The following is an 18,068-nucleotide window of genomic DNA, read 5'->3' as shown; positions in this document are numbered from 1 at the left end:
CTTGAGGTTTTGTCAGACAGCCAGCCATTTCCATTGCACTAGAGTTGCATCAAGAATCAGCACTTTGCTTCAATGTACTTAGAAATCCCATGCCAAGGATTGCTAGGATAAATGTAGTCCTAATATACAAGTGCAGCTGCTATTGCAAGCTATATCTGTAATTATACCTTAAATGTCATGTTCTTCATGGAAAACCTATGAAAAAACCTCTTACCTGTCTTTGACTTTTGTGAAATCTTTTCTTGCCAAACTGCTGACACGCGTTTCGATCATTGTCTCGGTCCGAGCTGTAGTTGTAGAAGTTGTGCCTGTTTTTTCTTGGGCGGCAGTTCAGCCCATTGGCGACCCCTTTCAGTTTCTTATTTCCCAGCAGGTTCTGGCGTTTTTCAGGGCGGTCCAGGGGGGCCAGCGCGATGTCCTTCTGAAAAGAGAGGAGACCATCACTGTATAACAAGGTGTTTACATTCCAGTAGATCCCAGCGGCTACACGTTTGCTGATGATATGCATTATATTTCAGGGTAGATGTTAGTTTATGTCACACACAGATTACCACTGTCCCCTTCCCATCCACTCATTCCCTTACCCCCACTTTGCATCATGTTGAAGAGCACTTCCACATTCTTAACCTAGGTCCTGTGTCCTTCTACCACTAAGTCTACTGTCCCCATGTGCTTTAGCAAAGATAATGGCATGTCCATACAATGGGCTAATTACAATAATATGCTATACTCTCCATAGGATTAAGCCCTTTATCAAATGACTCAGTAGCTCCATACTAGGAGTATGGAGTTACAAATTTTAAAACTGAGCAAATGTGGTGGCATATGTGTGAGCTAATGCGCTCTGTTGTATAGAAGGCCACAGATGGTAAAATGTCTGCTCCTCAAGCAACCCACTGACAGCAAAATAGTGATGTTTGCATTAAGGGTCAAGAACATAGCTTTGAAAAAACTACTCATTCATATCTGGCAAGCAACTAATTAATTAACGTACATTCCCTCTTGGACAGAAAGAGTAAGGTGGTGGTTCTGTATCCTCTACTAAGGACATGCCTCCCTTTTTGACCTAACAATATCCACAGCACATGGAATACCGCTTACCTGGCTTTATAGGCCAAACTTAATTCTCAGCTAACACATTCTCACTCTACGAGGAACACCTATCGACAGAAAATGAAGTAAATAATTTTCATCAGCAAGTGTGGGATATAAACTGGCCATTATGGCGTCCTTTATTTAGTAGCTTGACAAGGGACATCTGTAGGTTCCTACCTAGTTCTTATTGACTGCTAATTGGAAGCTGGAAGGATCTAAAGGGATGTTGCAATATTTTTAATACCATGATTGTATTTATTTTATGTGCTAGCTCTTAAACTATTTATTAAGGTATATGCATACTTGTCAATTTAAATCTACATTTTAAATTATCATTTATAACCAATGTATTAAATGTATTGGCTGGTCTATCTTTTTTTTCTGTACACTTGTAGTTTCTGTTTTATGTTCTATATTGAAAAAAATGAAATTCTTTTTAAAATAAGTGTAGGATATTAACTGAACACACGTATAAAAGACTCATAGCAGTGTTAAAGAACAGAGTTAGAACTTCCATGCCTATTACACCTTATACCATTCCAAGTGAGATGTTTTGGCTGTACAATAAAAAAAAAATTCAGATAGAAGCTCAGCATACAGTTTATTATTTTTATCTAGGTAAGCAAATATATTTTACAAATAATACACTAGAAAAGCGAAGTAAACAGTTTTAATATCTATGTTCAATTTTAATTTAATGTTTAATCACTACAGTTAGTAAATGGAATATCGAAAAATTGCAAATGGCAAGGTAGAATAGTAGGAATTTAGATACAAACCAATTTTCTGTAATACGGAATGAATAAAGTATGTAATCTTTAGCACTGATGCACAATCTAATTTTATTGCCAAAGATTAGAACACGAACACAGCTAGCAGCATGCCAGGTAATGTTCCTCGTCTGAAAACACTACCTCGTCACTGCGATCAATCTGCAAAATAATCGATCTTTAGATGTGTGGCCGCTTGGAATCATATTCTCTTGGTGCAAAATTAGTTTCTAGGCACCCACCTCTGTAGAGCCTTCCCATTGTCTATGAGCCTGGTGTATTAGTGACTAAAAGGAGATCGACCCACCACACACTCTTTGGCAGCAACACGATCTATTACTTGAAGTCATTTAAAATATATTTACTAAGTTTACTTTATGCAGAAACCCTTGTCACCAACGCGTCATAGAAGGTCCATCATCAGCAGTGGTGGTGGGCAGTGATGTGTTTGTTTCACCTGCCTGTCTTGTGAAGTCTTGGGAAAAGAAGATATCATTAGGTGGAGCTTCTCTGGGTACCAGCCTCGCCAAGGACACCTGTGAGCCATGTAGAGGTTGGTTAATAATGTTTGCACCTCTTTGTATACTTTGGACCATATTTCCTAAACGGCTGTGCAACATGGTGCAGGGGCATGGAAGGATAAACTTCCATGCGCAAAAGCTACATTGTGCTGAAATGTGACCCACGTGCTGCAACGAAATAAATAAATAAAGTCCACATTTGTAAAACGCAAACTTATCACCCCTAAGGGTATCCAGGCGCTGGGAGCTACTGTGGAGATGAAGTGAGCTATTGCCCAGAGTCACATGATGCTGAGCTGAGCTGCCACCCGCGATCGAACTGTGAGCCCGGCGCTCTGGAGTCGGCCGCCCTTGCTGCTGCAATGCATGTGTGGGTAGACAGTAAATCTGGGCCTTTGAGACTGAAAACTGAAAGTAAAATGAAGAATAGAACAAATGAAAAAATCATTTGTAAGGGTTGTAGGACAGATCAAGTGGGTTATAACCAGAGGTTGTACATAATCTTTTTATGACCTGGACAAAGGCTCATGGTCCAGAATATTCAAGGCACCTTCTGCCAAGTGAATGGGAAGTCCCGCTATAAAAAACAACTTGACTTTTAATTATTTTATTATTATTTAGAGTCACATTCTCTAGCAGCGGCACACTAAAGTACATTCTTCCTTTCCACGGCCAGACTGGGTACCCAAAAGCAGCCTTAGCAAAAAATGTTCAACTAGTCCTACCTACTGTCTTCATCTCCTATCTTATTTCCTTTCTTTCCATCCATCTATTTTCTTTCTCTCCTTCTGTTCTCTGTCTGATCGCCTTCCCACACCCCCTATCTTTCTCTCTCTCTTAAGGCCACACCTTTAACCTTGTGGAAGTGTGGGGGGGGGGAGTGCTGCACCAACATCAGCCCTCTACAGTAAACAAACAGCATCCAGCCCATTGGGAAATGCCCTGTGGAACAAATGGTCTGTCCAGCCCTGTTCTTTGAAAAAGAATAAGGGGAGACACTTCTCCTTTCTTCCTGTACGTCTTCATCCACGTTTCTGGGATCTGTCTCCAGTGTCTCTAGTCTGATTTGCCTTAAACATTGATATTTCATCTCTCATTGAAAAATCCACGAAGGTCCATGGAACTCTGTATGATGTCTAAGCTTACATGGACCCTATGAAGGAGGTAGAGGCGCTCCTCCAAGGGTTGCAATGAACTTGGACGACGTGGCACCCGCTTTTCTTACTCTGGCACGGAGTGAATTAGTAATTAAAGTGCCTCAGGACTGGACATTTTTTCCCGCTTACCTATTTAATGGAAAGTGTTTGTAGGTTCCATTGCTGAAGTGGCTGAACCAACACATTGAATGAATTAAATCAAAAATGTTTCAAAAATGGAAAACCGAGGCCTTCTGGGAGTCTAATATGTGACTCCAGCAGTGAATAATTCGTACTGTTTATATACATTTTTTAGAATGTCGGCCTTTATACCGCTTCCCCATCATCACATTCCTCTTTCTTCTCTGTCATTTGTGTCATTTCTCCACTCAATCAGATCAGATGGCCTTCCGTAGTTTCTCCCCTACATTAACTCTTGTCTTCCTTATGTCACCTTTTCATCATCTCTAAAAATATCTCCTCCACCGCTTCGCTTCATCACCTTTCACCTCAATCCTCACGCCCTTTTATCACCTCTCACATTCTGTCTCATCCCTTCATCATATATTTCCTACACCATCTCCCTCTCCTCTGAGATCTCTCGGCCCCATCATATTTTCCTACAATGCCTTTCCTCTTTATCATTTCTTTCCAGACCTCTGCATCTCTCTTTCACATATATCATTTAGAGACACACCTTTCATGACGATACCCTCCTCTGTTGCTTCTTTCCATCCCCTGTCAGCTCCGTCACTTTATCGCTCAATATTCTTCTTTCTCTGAAGTATTCTCTCCGTCATCTCTTCACTTCATCCTCTCTGTTTTATAATCCTGCAACTCATTCAACTCTTCCCTCCATCTTCACTTCTTCATTCCACAATTACTCTCATCAACTGTCCTCTTTATTCACTCTTCAGACCATTACCAGTCTTGTCTAGCAGGTTCTCCCTTTATCGCTCTGCCCTCCATTTTTTACCCCCTCCATCACCTTTACCACTTCTCCTTTCCATTTACTCCCAATTATGTTCTAAGACACGGTTGATCACAGCATCCCCCATACCTCTAACTAGAGGTAGCTGATACCAAACATATATATACAAGAGGGATAGATTACCTACTTGGGTGTTTAGCCCGTATTAAAGATCATTCAGTGTACAGAGACCATTGGGTAATGTGCGCTATACAAACGTGGTCAGTATAGAATGTATAGTTGACTTACAGAGACAATTATACCCCACATTTTTATGAAATGAATTAAATAACATAATTATATATCTACCATCATATGTTTACTTCTATGTATGTAAGCTGATATTCAAGTCTGTCTTCTATATCTGAAGTTTTTTTTACAGTGCTTCCCTCATTAAGATATTGCCAGTAGGTGTGTGATGTGACAACATAATCTGGAAATCGAGTGGTCCACTATTTTTTTCTGCTCAAGTACAAATCCCACCAATAATTACCAGGAGATGCAGCGGTAATACCAGGAGTTAAACAGGTAATGCTGCGCATCTCCTGGTGATTATCAAAGCTATTTGCAAGGGCATTTTGCTGCTGGTAAAATGGAATGGTGATAACTGATTTTTCTACCATTATTCATATATTTACCCGAGCAAAGTAAAAATACAGCAATATTGGTTGTGAGTCGTGGTATTTTGCACTCAGCCTCTTCCACCACGTTTGCTGTCCGAGGGGGTAATCTGGCCTAAGTCTAAATATTGCAGGTAAGTGGCCCCATGATAGGACCCATAATTTCAAAAGATGGCGCTGAAGTTGTGCTACTCTGTTTTAGCCCTCCATCGAGCACAAGCTAAAAGAGGCCCAAGCACGTGCTGCTAAACAACACTATTGGCTCAGATCTGGCATCATAATTTGAGACATCAGCCACCACCGTGATGTTGGCCCTAGCTGCTTTGGCGTCACTTTACCGTCTCTGCGCCTGGCAGCAGGAAGGAAGCTGCTTTCAGTGATTAGTAAAAGAATGATGGATTTAACCCAGATCTCTTGACTGGGGGTGAATGTTTTGATTTGCTCTGCATTCCGTCCATCAATTGTGTGTCTTTTGCTTTCTCGCCCTAAGTGCGCCAGGTATTCCCAGACGTGGGTCCTGGGCTCACTGTGCCACTGGAATCAAGCTATCCTGGCTGAAGAGGGGTGAAACCCTGAAACCGGTCCTAGGATGCTTGTTTCCGGTCCAGGGAGGATCTGGCTTCGCAGTTCCGGCTGGACTGTTCCCATGAGGCACATGGTCAAGGCTGATTTGCATATGGCCGGGTCTAAACTGGGGTGGCATGGTGAGCACATGAATGATGGATTTAACCCAGATCTCTTGACTGGGGGTGAATGTTTTGATTTGCTCTGCATTCCGTCCATCAATTGTGTGTCTTTTGCTTTCTCGCCCTAAGTGCGCCAGGTATTCCCAGACGTGGGTCCTGGGCTCACTGTGCCACTGGAATCAAGCTATCCTGGCTGAAGAGGGGTGAAACCCTGAAACCGGTCCTAGGATGCTTGTTTCCGGTCCAGGGAGGACCTGGCTTTGCAGTTCCGGCTGGACTGTTCCCATGAGGCACATGGTCAAGGCTGATTTGCATATGGCCGGGTCTAAACTGGGGTGGCATGGTGAGCACATGAATGATGGATTTAACCCAGATCTCTTGACTGGGGGTGAATGTTTTGATTTGCTCTGCATTCCGTCCATCAATTGTGTGTCTTTTGCTTTCTCGCCCTAAGTGCGCCAGGTATTCCCAGACGTGGGTCCTGGGCTCACTGTGCCACTGGAATCAAGCTATCCTGGCTGAAGAGGGGTGAAACCCTGAAACCGGTCCTAGGATGCTTGTTTCCGGTCCAGGGAGGACCTGGCTTCGCAGTTCCGGCTGGACTGTTCCCATGAGGCACATGGTCAAGGCTGATTTGCATATGGCCGGGTCTAAACTGGGGTGGCATGGTGAGCACATGAATGATGGATTTAACCCAGATCTCTTGACTGGGGGTGAATGTTTTGATTTGCTCTGCATTTCGTCCATCAATTGTGTGTCTTTTGCAGTGATTAGTAGCCAACAGGTGGCCCAGGTGGACCCAGGCACACACCACACTATCCTTCGAGCCATTTCCATCTGTCAAAGGCAACCTTAGAAGTAAAATAAAGACTTACTGACTCTTCCATGGTGAAAAGACCACAAAGGCAGGACGGATGACACTAGGAAGCAAAGATGGCTGAGGGGGATTGATTGGCCCCCACAAAACAGAAGATTATGGGCCTACATATCATATGTAACATGCAGACATAATAAAGGGCAATTAACTAATTTAGGTGTGTGTGTGGGAGTGTAGGTGTGTGGTTGTCCCTTGCCCTGAATGAATGCATTCAATGACTAGCGGTGTTGGGCATGAAGCGCTTTGCTGCACAGATGCAAACTAAGGTAGTGGGCACCTGGGTGCAGGTGCAGTAATGTTGGTTCCCTGGTCTATGGTAATGTTGGGTCCCTGGTCTGTGGTGCTGCGGATTTAGGGAAAACACACGCTGTTCTTCCTACTCACAAATGCCCAGACGAGGCCTGCTTTTTCATTTTATAAATATGCTTTTACGCGTGTACACCGTGAAATGGAAGGACCCTGGGAAACGAACTCGGCTGCTCCCACCCTGGTCACAGGACTGCATGCTTTATATGACATCTTACCACAGTTTCAAACAGTCAATAGGTCGAAAACAATATCATTTTAATAGGTTGTTAGGTTGAAACTAGTGAAGCTTAAAAGAAATAAAATATATATCTCGCAATTCCACAGGTAAAGATAATGCTTCAATTTCGCGCAGTACTCCCTTCATGTGAAAAAAAAGAGTCATCCCCAGGTGGAATTTGTTTTCCTTTCAATGTTAATGGACCTGAAAAAATATATTTCTTAACACCTATTTTATCTTATTCCCAGCTGGCTACCTTATGTGAGACAGGAAGCTGTAAAATTGCTCAAACTCCCCCGGGCTAAAAGAAAAACGATTTATTCATGTGCAAAACTGCATGTAGTCTACTTTGCTAAATCAAGTTTAGTAAACTAAACTACATGTAAATTATGCGGAATATTTTCTAAGATGGCTTCTGTCATGAATATCTTCCCTTCACGTCCTTCTTCCATGTCGTTTACAATAAAATGTCCCAATGAGCGTAGACTTTCTACTAATAACTCCAATGGAACGATATTTGTGTAAATGACATTTAGGACAGTACATTAATGTCAGTCGGTGTTCTGGTACCATACTCACTAGATGCTGTAGGACTACACCCTCTCTCCAGTGCATCATACATTATTGCTTGCCCTAAAAATATACATGAACAGCTTTTTATGGCATACATCTTCTGATGACCAGGCCAAATTACTGTCAATATCGCTGATAAACGAGCCAGAGGGAGAAAATACGTCAATCAGTCAGTTACAGTGCCTCAGAAGTATCATGTTGTTTGTGTAATGCTCTTTTCCCAGAAAATAATTTAACACTGAAACCTTAGAACAACATTGAAACCAACATATTATGAAGGGCAATATCAGTGGAAAGGTAATAGGGAAGGAAAGTGGAAATGATTTTCTGTTGTGCGAATATGTGCTTACAGAAAGTTCCAGAAGAAGCAGCCGGAAACAAGAAAGTCAATCTCACCATTTGTGAGCGACCTATTAAAAAATCTCTTTCAGAGGGGACAGGGTCTTTGGTGGGACAAAAATGGCACCCCACTGGTAAGCTCTGGTCCTGAGCCCTACTTGTTGAGGTAAACCAGCAGATTAGAATGCCCCTTTGGACTATACACTGCCGCCACTAAACATGGAACGTCCGCAGAAGCGGGGAGCCCATCTAACGAGAACGCCAAAGAGGTATCACCACATTCCAGGGATGGGAAGACGGCGACAACACTTCTAGGAGGGCCATCATGTTGTGGCCTACAGAGCGATCATAGAAGTTGAAAAGAAGACTGCGCAGTAGTAGAGGCGGGACACAGCAAGTTCCTTGTAGTGGCCGGATAAACACCCGGGGTGACAGCAGTCGGAGTGGAATCATCTACACTGCCTACCGTGCATGTATACTGAGCGTCAGCACACCCCTGACCCATTGATGAGCACTGTTGCCACTGGGGGTACGCCCGATCCAGAGGGGGCTTCATGATAGTATAGTCTCAAAGTACCGCAGCCATCACCTTGCAAGCATCGTCATGCAGCCAGTCACGCTAATGACCGGGTAGTGGAGGATGATAGACCGTGCTGGTAGCTTCGTATAGCCCTTCCTGCCTGTATTGGATTTGGTGGCATAGGAGCTCATGCTGCTAGGCTTGAGCCCTGGTATTTAATCCCTCGGGATTTAGGACAGGATACAGTACGGAGACAGCCCTTCTGGAGGTGGCAGAATCAATTCGTGAAACCTTAGATCAGGGAAACTGTGCAATATTGGTGCTGCTGGATCTGTCCGCAGCCTTTGACATGGTTTCCCATAGGATCCTCCTAAACAGATTATGTCATTTAGGAGTAACAGGGACTGTCTTGAGCTGGTTTCGCTCATTTCTTGAAGGACGGTCGCAACAAGTCTTATTGCACCCCTATGTTTCTAGCTCTGGCCCTGTGCCTTATGGGGTTCCACAGGGTTCTGCTTTAAGCCCCACACTTTTTAATGTTTATCTGACTCCCCTTGCGGCAATTGTAGAAAAATGGGGGGTGAAGGTTGTCTCGTATGCAGATGACACTCAACTTGTGTTCTCTTTTAAAGAACAAAGCAGACAGCCTTCGCCAATTTTAGACAATGTCTCCTAAATATTTCATCATGGATGATGGACAGCTGCTTAAAGCTGAACACTGATAAGACGGAGGTCTTATTTTTTAATCAACCAATCCTTCTGTGTACTGAGCTATGGTGGCCAGCCGAGCCAAACCCTCCCCCGCTACCTGTATCCTCGGCGAGGAATTTGGGTGTCAGGTTCGATTCCCAACTTACAGGCAAGGCACAAATCACACGTGTCCTCTCAGTGATTTTGGAAACTTAAGGCCCTGCGTAGATTTCTTCACTTCCTGCCGATGGATTTCAGGAAGTCAGTGGTCTATGCCCTAATCACATCTCAACTCGACTATGCTAATAGCCTCTATATTTGTCTCCCGGAGCAATTGATGAGGAGACTGCAGCATATCCAAAATGCAGCAGCCAGGCTAATCAGGAATGTGCCACTGCGACATCATATCACCCCCCATCTACGCAGCCTACATTGGCTACCAGTGAGGAGAAGGGTACAGTTTAAAGCTCTAGTATTGGCACACAGAGCAATAAGAGGGGCAGGTCCTCATTATCTGAAGCAGAGGCTCCAGAAAAACCATCAAACGAGGGCACTCAGATCTAACAGTTATAATCTTTTGGTCACTCCTCGTTTTAGGAAGGCAATGACCGGCGGTCGTGCGTTCTCTGTCAAAACTGCTACATTATGGAATACTATGCCCAATGATCTCAGAAATGTAGAGGCGGAAATCCCGTTTAGGAGAGCTCTTAAGACTTGGCTTTTTGGTTTGCCCTAGATACAGTGATCCTCTCTGGTCTCTCCCCCTCTTAGTTAGGATGCTAGCGCTGGGACACTTCCGTTGGAGGTAGCCGAGCGCTCTATAAGTGTTATTAATAATAATAAAATAATAATAATTGAGGATCGCAATTAGGCTCGCAACAGAATGCGAGCGATCATTTTGGCTGGGAAAGCCTTTGTACCCTTGAAGTAGAGTTGCCAACTCAAAGTTTTTAAGACTTGGATGCTAAGCATCTCAGTGAGGGAGGGGAGATTTTGTGCGGAGACCCCTGTGTGCTGGGACCTTATGGGTGGAGTAGACCTTTCAGTGCTGTCGCTGGGCGCATGCTGAGAGGAAGGAAGGTGACCCATTTAAGACCTTCCGGAATGTGGGTGGTGTTGGTGCCCCCTTGCTATATCGAATCTACAATTTAATGCCGAAGCATATAAAGCGAACCACTCAGGGGAAGACTGAAGACCACTGGGAGGCAACAGAGGCTTCCATTGGGTTCCACTGCAACACGGCAACTGCGGGGTTGAGTCCAACACTATGGCGCCTAAAAAGAGCGATGCCGCTGACCCACTAACAGAAAAGGACCTCCAGAACTGACTCTGTGAACTGCATGACAAACTAGCGATTATAGTGACTACCCAGATGGAAGCACTGAAATCGGATATGGCCTCAGCCTTGTCACACATGACCAAAGAGCTTCAGGCAATGGGAGAGGCTGTAGTCCCAAATGAAGATGACATCATAATGATGAGCAGAGAGTTTTGAGAAATCACAGGACGCTCAAATCAATATGGAAGAGGCCATTAAAGAGCTTTGGAACAAATTTACAGACCTTGATGACAGATCGCAAAGGGACAACAACTGAATCCGGAACATTTGAGAAAATGAATAAAGACCTGATATAGTAGACTACTGGCAGTATTTGTAAAAGAGGGGCAAACATATGAGAATGCCATCATCCAAGCCCATTGAGTGGGTGCAGTGAGACAGGAGGTTAGTGCTCACCCAAGGAACATAAATCAAAAATTAGGCTTCACAAAGTTAAAGGACACTAGATTGAGAGAGGTGTGGAAGGCAGGCAGGGTTGTATGTCCCAGGATTTGAAAACTGAACTAGACAAACTTGTACTGGTTGATATTCGGAGGGATAAAAACCTAGATATTTCGATATACACACATTCTGCCCACGCATTTGCTGATCCTATTCAAGGAATGATTTAATGTGAGATCGCAGGCTATTTCCAATACGACACAAACAATTTCCCAGGGCACAATTGCAATCTCAGACCACTTCATGTTGTCATGGGAAAGCCAGTGGATCATCCAGCTCAGCGATGTGCCAATTGAAAATTTGATCTGGAAATACTCAGAGATAAGGTTGTCAGTCATTCATTAAGCGAAGTCATACAGCAATATTTTCAAAGAATAATAGTGGAGAAATTGTTGGAGATTTCTTATGGGACGCCTTCAAAGTGATTATTAGAAGCAAGTATGTAATGGTACGGGCAAACCAGAATCAAATACAGAAAGCATTCAGAGACTTAAGGGAGGCTGAGCTCCCTTTGGCAGAACAGTAACATTCATTATAAGCCCTACAGAAAGTTAGTACATTAAAGTGAGAACTTAACCTTCAAACAACAGAGAAGTTGCAAAAGCCTTATTATATTTAAGCCAGAGATTTTACAAGCAGGCAAATACAATAGACTCCTTTTAAACTCAAAGGTTACGTCATCCAAATATACTTAAAAGAATGTCCACCCTAAAAGCAAGGGATGATTTCCACTTAAATAAATAATCAAGGAAAGAGATAGGCACTGCATATTACTCACCCCTAAATCTAGACAGCCTTGTGAATGAGGAGGAAGTGAATGCCTTTCTACGTGAAGCAGCTCTTCCAGTACTGTCGAAGGTCAAAAGAGAAGCCAGAGAAAACAGCTGACAAAGTGGCAAAAGCTTTATCGGACCTTCCTCCGAATAAGGCCCATGGCCTAGATGGGCTCATCAACAGTTTCCATAAGCATTTCAAATCTGACTTAGTAAATAACTTGGGGAACCTTTACAAATCCTTCTTGCACATGAGCAGGATAACGCCTACAATGTTCTAGGCCAGTAATAAGATCATTCACAAAACAGGAAAAACCAGAAGACCAGTGTGACACATACAGACCAATTGCATTTTTAATTACAGATGCAAAAATCTTCACTGAAAGTCTGCCTATTAGACCTAATTTATCTTATTCATCCAGATCAGTCTGGGTTTATTTCGTGCTGGCAAGCATCTGGCGATATAAGACTAGAGTTACATTTTATATAGAAGTCAAACTTAGGGAAAATTCTGGTAGAAATACTGTCACTTGAAGCAGAAAAAGGCATTCAGTCGGGTTCTATGGCTTTTTCTGCATTGAGTGCTTGAGGTGGTGGGCCTGCGTTTCCGTATGTTGACCTGAGCCATGATGGATTGGAGCCAGCTTCCAGTGCCATACAGCCAAGGTTTTGGTTAATGCTGTTAAAACAGAGACTATCCGCCTATATAAGGAGCACATGAAAAGGGTGCCCACTGTCATCCCTTGTTTTAATACTGGAAAATAGCCGCCTGCATTAGCCAGCATACTAGCATTGAGGAATGCCATTCAGAGGTGACCAACATAAAATACACCTATCTGCAGATGACATTCTGTTAAGGATAGTGGAACCTGTAATTTCTATCCCCAATGCCCTGAAGTCATTTGACTTTGATGGCTAATGTACAGGTTTTAATATTAACATTTTCAAATCAGAACTATTAAGTGTGGGCCTTGCAAACTTAGTGAAATACCAAATTTCTAGGGTATTAGTTTTCCAATGGGCCAAAGAGATAAATCAATATCTTGGAATTCACATCATCCTTAAAATACTAACATTCTACCAAGAGAATTTACCAAGATTTTTCTACAACCTCGCCCAGGATCTACACAGGTGGCAACAGCACAATATTTTGTGGCTGGGCAGAGTGGCAGCAGTCAAATTAAATATCTTACCTAGACTGATATGTGTTTTTCAGGCACTGCTGGTTAAAATTACAGAAAAAGATTTGGAAAATCTCCAGACGTATGTTGAGACTTTCATCTAGGCAGGCAACGTGCATGTTTGTCATGCAGAGCACTGTTAGCGAAGAGGAAATTGGATGGATTGGCACTGCCGTATATAAAAAAGTATTTTTGTGCCGCTCAACTGAGAATACTGTTTGAGTTGTCTGTTTATGAGACAGAAAGACACTGGATCCATATGGATTTATCAGTTATGAATCAGGCCCATTGGCTATCCCATTAATGCCGAAACATGCAAGACCCACAGTAGGCTACGTCTCTGATATAACAAGTCGCACTCTGGAAACTTGGAATATGGTGACAAAAGGGGCATACTCTTACATCTTTACCATTTACCTATGCACTCCTTTTTGGTAATCCAGATTTCTTGCCAGGGTGGAAGGTTAAGCACTTTAAGAAATGGCCAGAGGGGGGCTGTAGAATGCTCAGAGGTGGGATGATCAAATCCTTTCATGTGTGTAAAAAAGAAGTCAAGGTGCAAGAGAAGGGACCGTCTTCAACATTTCCATCTTGGACATTGGGCTATGCAAGGTGAGAATAGAGAGGCAATGTGTAGGTTCCTCACTCAGTGGGAAAATGTTTTTGCCATTTATGCTTCGTCAACAGGGCTGGTCACAGACATTTATGCACCCAAAAGCGCAAATGTACGATGGCCATATATGAAGCAGCTGCAAGGGCTCTTAAATGTTTAAATCTTTGAAGAGTTTGTGGAATTACATACTTGATTATGTAAAATCATTAAAAATCGAGAGTTTCTGTGTAACGTGATGTTATGGCATATTACCCACTTGACATTGAAACCGTTGTATGCAGATGCCTCTGGTCTTTGCTGGGACAAATTACAAAATGGAAGTAAATGAAGTGCACATGTAGTGGTTTTGCCCCAGACTGACAGTGTTCTTGAAGTAGTTTTAAATCCTATTAGAGGAGTACGGGGTACCTAATTCAAGCAGACCCCGCCGCCATCTTACTGGGCTTTTGGCTGATTGAGATAAAATCCCTATCACTTTCTAACAGGAGAATAGTTATGAAAATGATTCTCGCAGCTAAACAATTATAGGTCCTTGGGAGGAAATGAGCAGCCAGACCTACAATCAGTGCAGGACTGGGCTACCAAACTATGGACAATGCTGGTGATGGAAAAGCAAACCTAGGACTTGAATGATATGAGTGCAAATTACAATGGTACGTGGTTCCCACTGGTCGTCTATTTGTCGACGGGTGGACTATTGTTACAATACCCCCAATCACTGCGATCATTGAAGCAATAAGAATGCCTGGAAATGTCAGAGAGCCTGCACCTAAACCATTGTATTTACCTTCTTCTTTGCTCTTTAAGAATAAGACATGTATTTCTGTTGTTTGTAATTTACTAACACTCATACCCAGGTGAGGGGGTAGAGGATGCAGGAGATGGGGTGTGTGCTGTTGGAGTGGTTAAACAGGTATTGCATATTTGTAATGCCTAAAAATAAAAATAAAATGCAGCTGGACAAAAAATTCAAAGATCTATTCCAAATATAGATGGCAAACATGTCTGCCACAAATGCTGGATCATGATCATCTTAGGTCCAGAGAACCGTAATGAAATCCACGAATTCCACCTGAGAAATCAAAGGGGCCAAGATAGGTGCCCAAGAGCTGGAGTTATGTGTTTACATCCTCCATGAACAAGTAATTGACATGCTGTCATATTGTATACGCTCTGTAACTATCTTATGTCTAGTCAGGTTGAAATGAGTTCTAAGGAAATGGTCATAATAAATAAAAAAACGTCTTGGGACATTGTATTCTGTATGCATAGATTGTTATTCCACAATAGAATATTATGCTTTTAGATAGAAAAAGCTGGAAGCAAGAGATTCATAACTAGATTACATTGAAAGTGAGGTTCCAGTTCCTTATCCATTTCTACAGTAGATGGCTACGTATCTAAATGTGGCCATCAGATGGTATTTTTTTAAAACTGCAGAAGAGAAGTCCTTGACTAACATCTGTTTTTTAAGAGTGCAGGTGAGGCTCTTTTTAAGACTGTCCATGGATATCCACTAAGTAATTTGTTCCAAGTATTCTTCAAAATTTTATTGGAATGGTAGGGGCTTCTAGAATCTGTTTGTCGTTGGCATAACTATAAAATCTAGCGATTAATCAATTAATCGGATCTGTCAAGAACAGCATACGTATTAAACAATTTAGAGAAAGTGATGATGCCTTGGCTGATGTTAAGTCCAGTCAAAGTACGTTAGAAAAGTGTGGTCTTGAAATACAAAAAAGTTCCGCCTAGCGTAACAAAGATTTGCCATAGTTCGTGGCATTATATCACTCCACGCACAAATCGACATAGATTCAAACATTTGAATCAAAAATAAAAATGAGGTGGTTTATTTGCTCTGAACAAAACAACCAACCTACCTCCTGTTGTTACTAACATAGATCAATCTAAAAGTCATAAACCAGACAAATAGGCATTATATTCAATTACTGGCCGATCAGAAACATCACCATTTTCAGTTCTGGAATAATCTGATTTCAGGTGTGCAGAATTTCATCTACTCTGCGTTAGCTTACAAATCAATATATAATAGTCAAATTTACATTCTAGTAACAATTTTGTCGCAGGTGGTACTGTTAATCTGAAAATCTGATACCAACACCTCTTGCATTCTCCGATAAATATTTTTTTATGTATCACTAGAGAGACCGGCCTGCCTGTTACAGCCCATTACCTAAGTGAGCTGTGCTCTAACGAAATCATTATATTACATTTTAAATTATAGCATGCATTGTACTCCTTCGACATACTGCTTATACATCACACAGAGTGAAGACATGCATGTACCTAATTTATCATAAATGTTTTTAAAAAATGCTGTATGTATTTAATAATTATAGCTTACGAATGACAGGAGTGTGCCACGTTGCAAACGTTTTGAAAACTATTCTTTACATATTGGAGTTATACCAACATGCAGACAGTGAATGCTTTACAAATCTGCAGAATGTTAGTGGAGCGCATTAAAACCTCTTCTCTCCTAGGGAATCTGGTTGTCAAAACCACATCATATTGTAAAACGCACAATCTATGCATTGAATAACAAATTATGTAGACATATTTTTTAAACCAGAGTAATAACAAATTATGTAGACATATTTTTTAAACCAGAGTAATAACAAATTATGTAGACATATTTTTTAAACCAGAGTAATAACAAATTATGTAGACATATTTTTTAAACCAGAGTAATAACAAATTATGTAGACATATTTTTTAAACCAGAGTAATCAAAAAAACAAGAGCTAAATCAATGAAATGCTGCAATGGAGAACCAAATCAGAAAATGCATCTTGCACTTAAGACATAAGAAATGATTGGATGTGTGCTTGACACTCAAGACAGCTTGAATCAGATGATGGGTTTCTTGTACTTTATAAGGATTGTTGATACATCCTGCTCTCACTCATGAACCCTTACATCTCTAGAGCAGCAGGTTGCCACTGGTCATATGAAGGAATTTTATTTTAATGTTTTGACATGATCCAGCTTTCAAGAACATATTTTTGAAGCTGAGAAAGCAGCGGAGAATGCAATGCATGCATACATTACTCTGCGCGCTTCCACACTCTGGCGCAAACACTGCACCTGCAAGGAGTTGTTCACTATCCTTCGATTGAACTATTTGCTAGCTATACATCCGACACCAATGTTTGATCATAATTTCACTAGTTATAGATGTCCCAAAAAATGGAAAAACCACTTGATGCTCTTAGCACATCTGTGTCATAGACATTGTTCTTTGCAATGAGTGGATTGCTCATTATCCTGTTTGTTTTGATCAAATAACATAAAATGCTTCATCTAACCATCCTTGTGGCAAGGCATTTCCAAACCTAGGGTCATTCTTCTTCCTTTTTTTTTTTTGTTTAATTATTTTTTTATTATTTTAAATCACAGATAACAACAAAACCGAGAGAAACATATATAGCACAGGGAAAAATTAACACATAAAAAAATAGAAGAGAAAAAAGAAAAAAATAGAAAAGGGAAAAAGAGCAAAAGATACACGTCAGGATAGAATATCATATCCCGAAAATATACGAAATAAATATATATGAAGTAAACATGAACATAATAATATCACATCCCATTTAAAAATAATTAAGTAAACATTGTCAAAAAGAAAAGCGAGAGGGAAGGGGGGGGGGAGTAAAAAAATAAAAAATTATGAGGAAGTTAGTTCCACTGAAGGCTTGACCAGACACTTCCGAATTTAATCCTTGAGCGAGAGCCCTGAGCTTTAGCTAGTGCCAGCTCCATTTCAAACACACCCCTCAACAATACCCAAAAATCAGCAATCTTGGGAGGTACTGCATCGATCCAGACCCTAGCAATAGACAAACGGGCGGCACTGATAATAATTGAGATTAAGGAGATGGATAAATTGCCTGGGTCTGCTACCACCCCCAGGACTATGGCCTTCTCATTTAATTGAATCTCCTTACCGGCCAGCCTACTCAGCACACATGTGACATCATGCCAGTGCGAAGCTAGTCGAGAACATACGACAAACATATGTCTAAGATCAGCAGCATACTCATTGCATTTAGGGCAATATTGGGTCATTCTTCTTCCAAATGCTACTGTGCTTGTTGCTTAGATAAAGGATTGTTAAATCCGAAACCTTTAACACATATAGGCACTGCGAATGAGGGAGATAAAGCGATTTGACCAGGACAACAATCTTGAAAATTGATAAGCATATTTAAAAATCTGAGAAGGTAACATTTCATAGTAATTTATTGTGTGGCCATAATTTGATTTGTTTATACTCCCTTTTTTATGTATTGTTTATAAACTGACATGTACTTCTCAATAAACATATACCGAAAATTGATAAGCACTCATCTTACACTTGCTCTTCCTATTCTCATC

At 41.5% G+C, this 18,068-nt stretch overlaps 1 protein-coding gene across 4 annotated transcripts in view; it reads right to left on the bottom strand.

The window, feature by feature from the left end:
- AUTS2 (activator of transcription and developmental regulator AUTS2) overlaps positions 1–18,068 on the bottom strand; it is a 2,674,869-nt gene that overhangs the window by 1,954,177 nt on the left and 702,624 nt on the right. For all 4 annotated transcript variants that reach the window (XM_085649809.1, XM_085649808.1, XM_085649807.1 and 1 more), the window contains exon 2: positions 215–421. In XM_085649809.1, coding sequence (XP_085505935.1) covers positions 215–421 — 207 coding nt within the window. The remainder of the gene's footprint in view (positions 1–214; positions 422–18,068) is intronic.

The sequence above is a fragment of the Triturus cristatus genome, chromosome 3_2 (genome assembly GCF_964204655.1).
Source record: "Triturus cristatus chromosome 3_2, aTriCri1.1, whole genome shotgun sequence".
Taxonomy (NCBI): domain Eukaryota; kingdom Metazoa; phylum Chordata; class Amphibia; order Caudata; family Salamandridae; genus Triturus; species Triturus cristatus.
The sequence above is the reverse complement of the archived record's forward strand: the minus strand, read 5'-3'. Positions and strand labels throughout refer to the sequence as shown.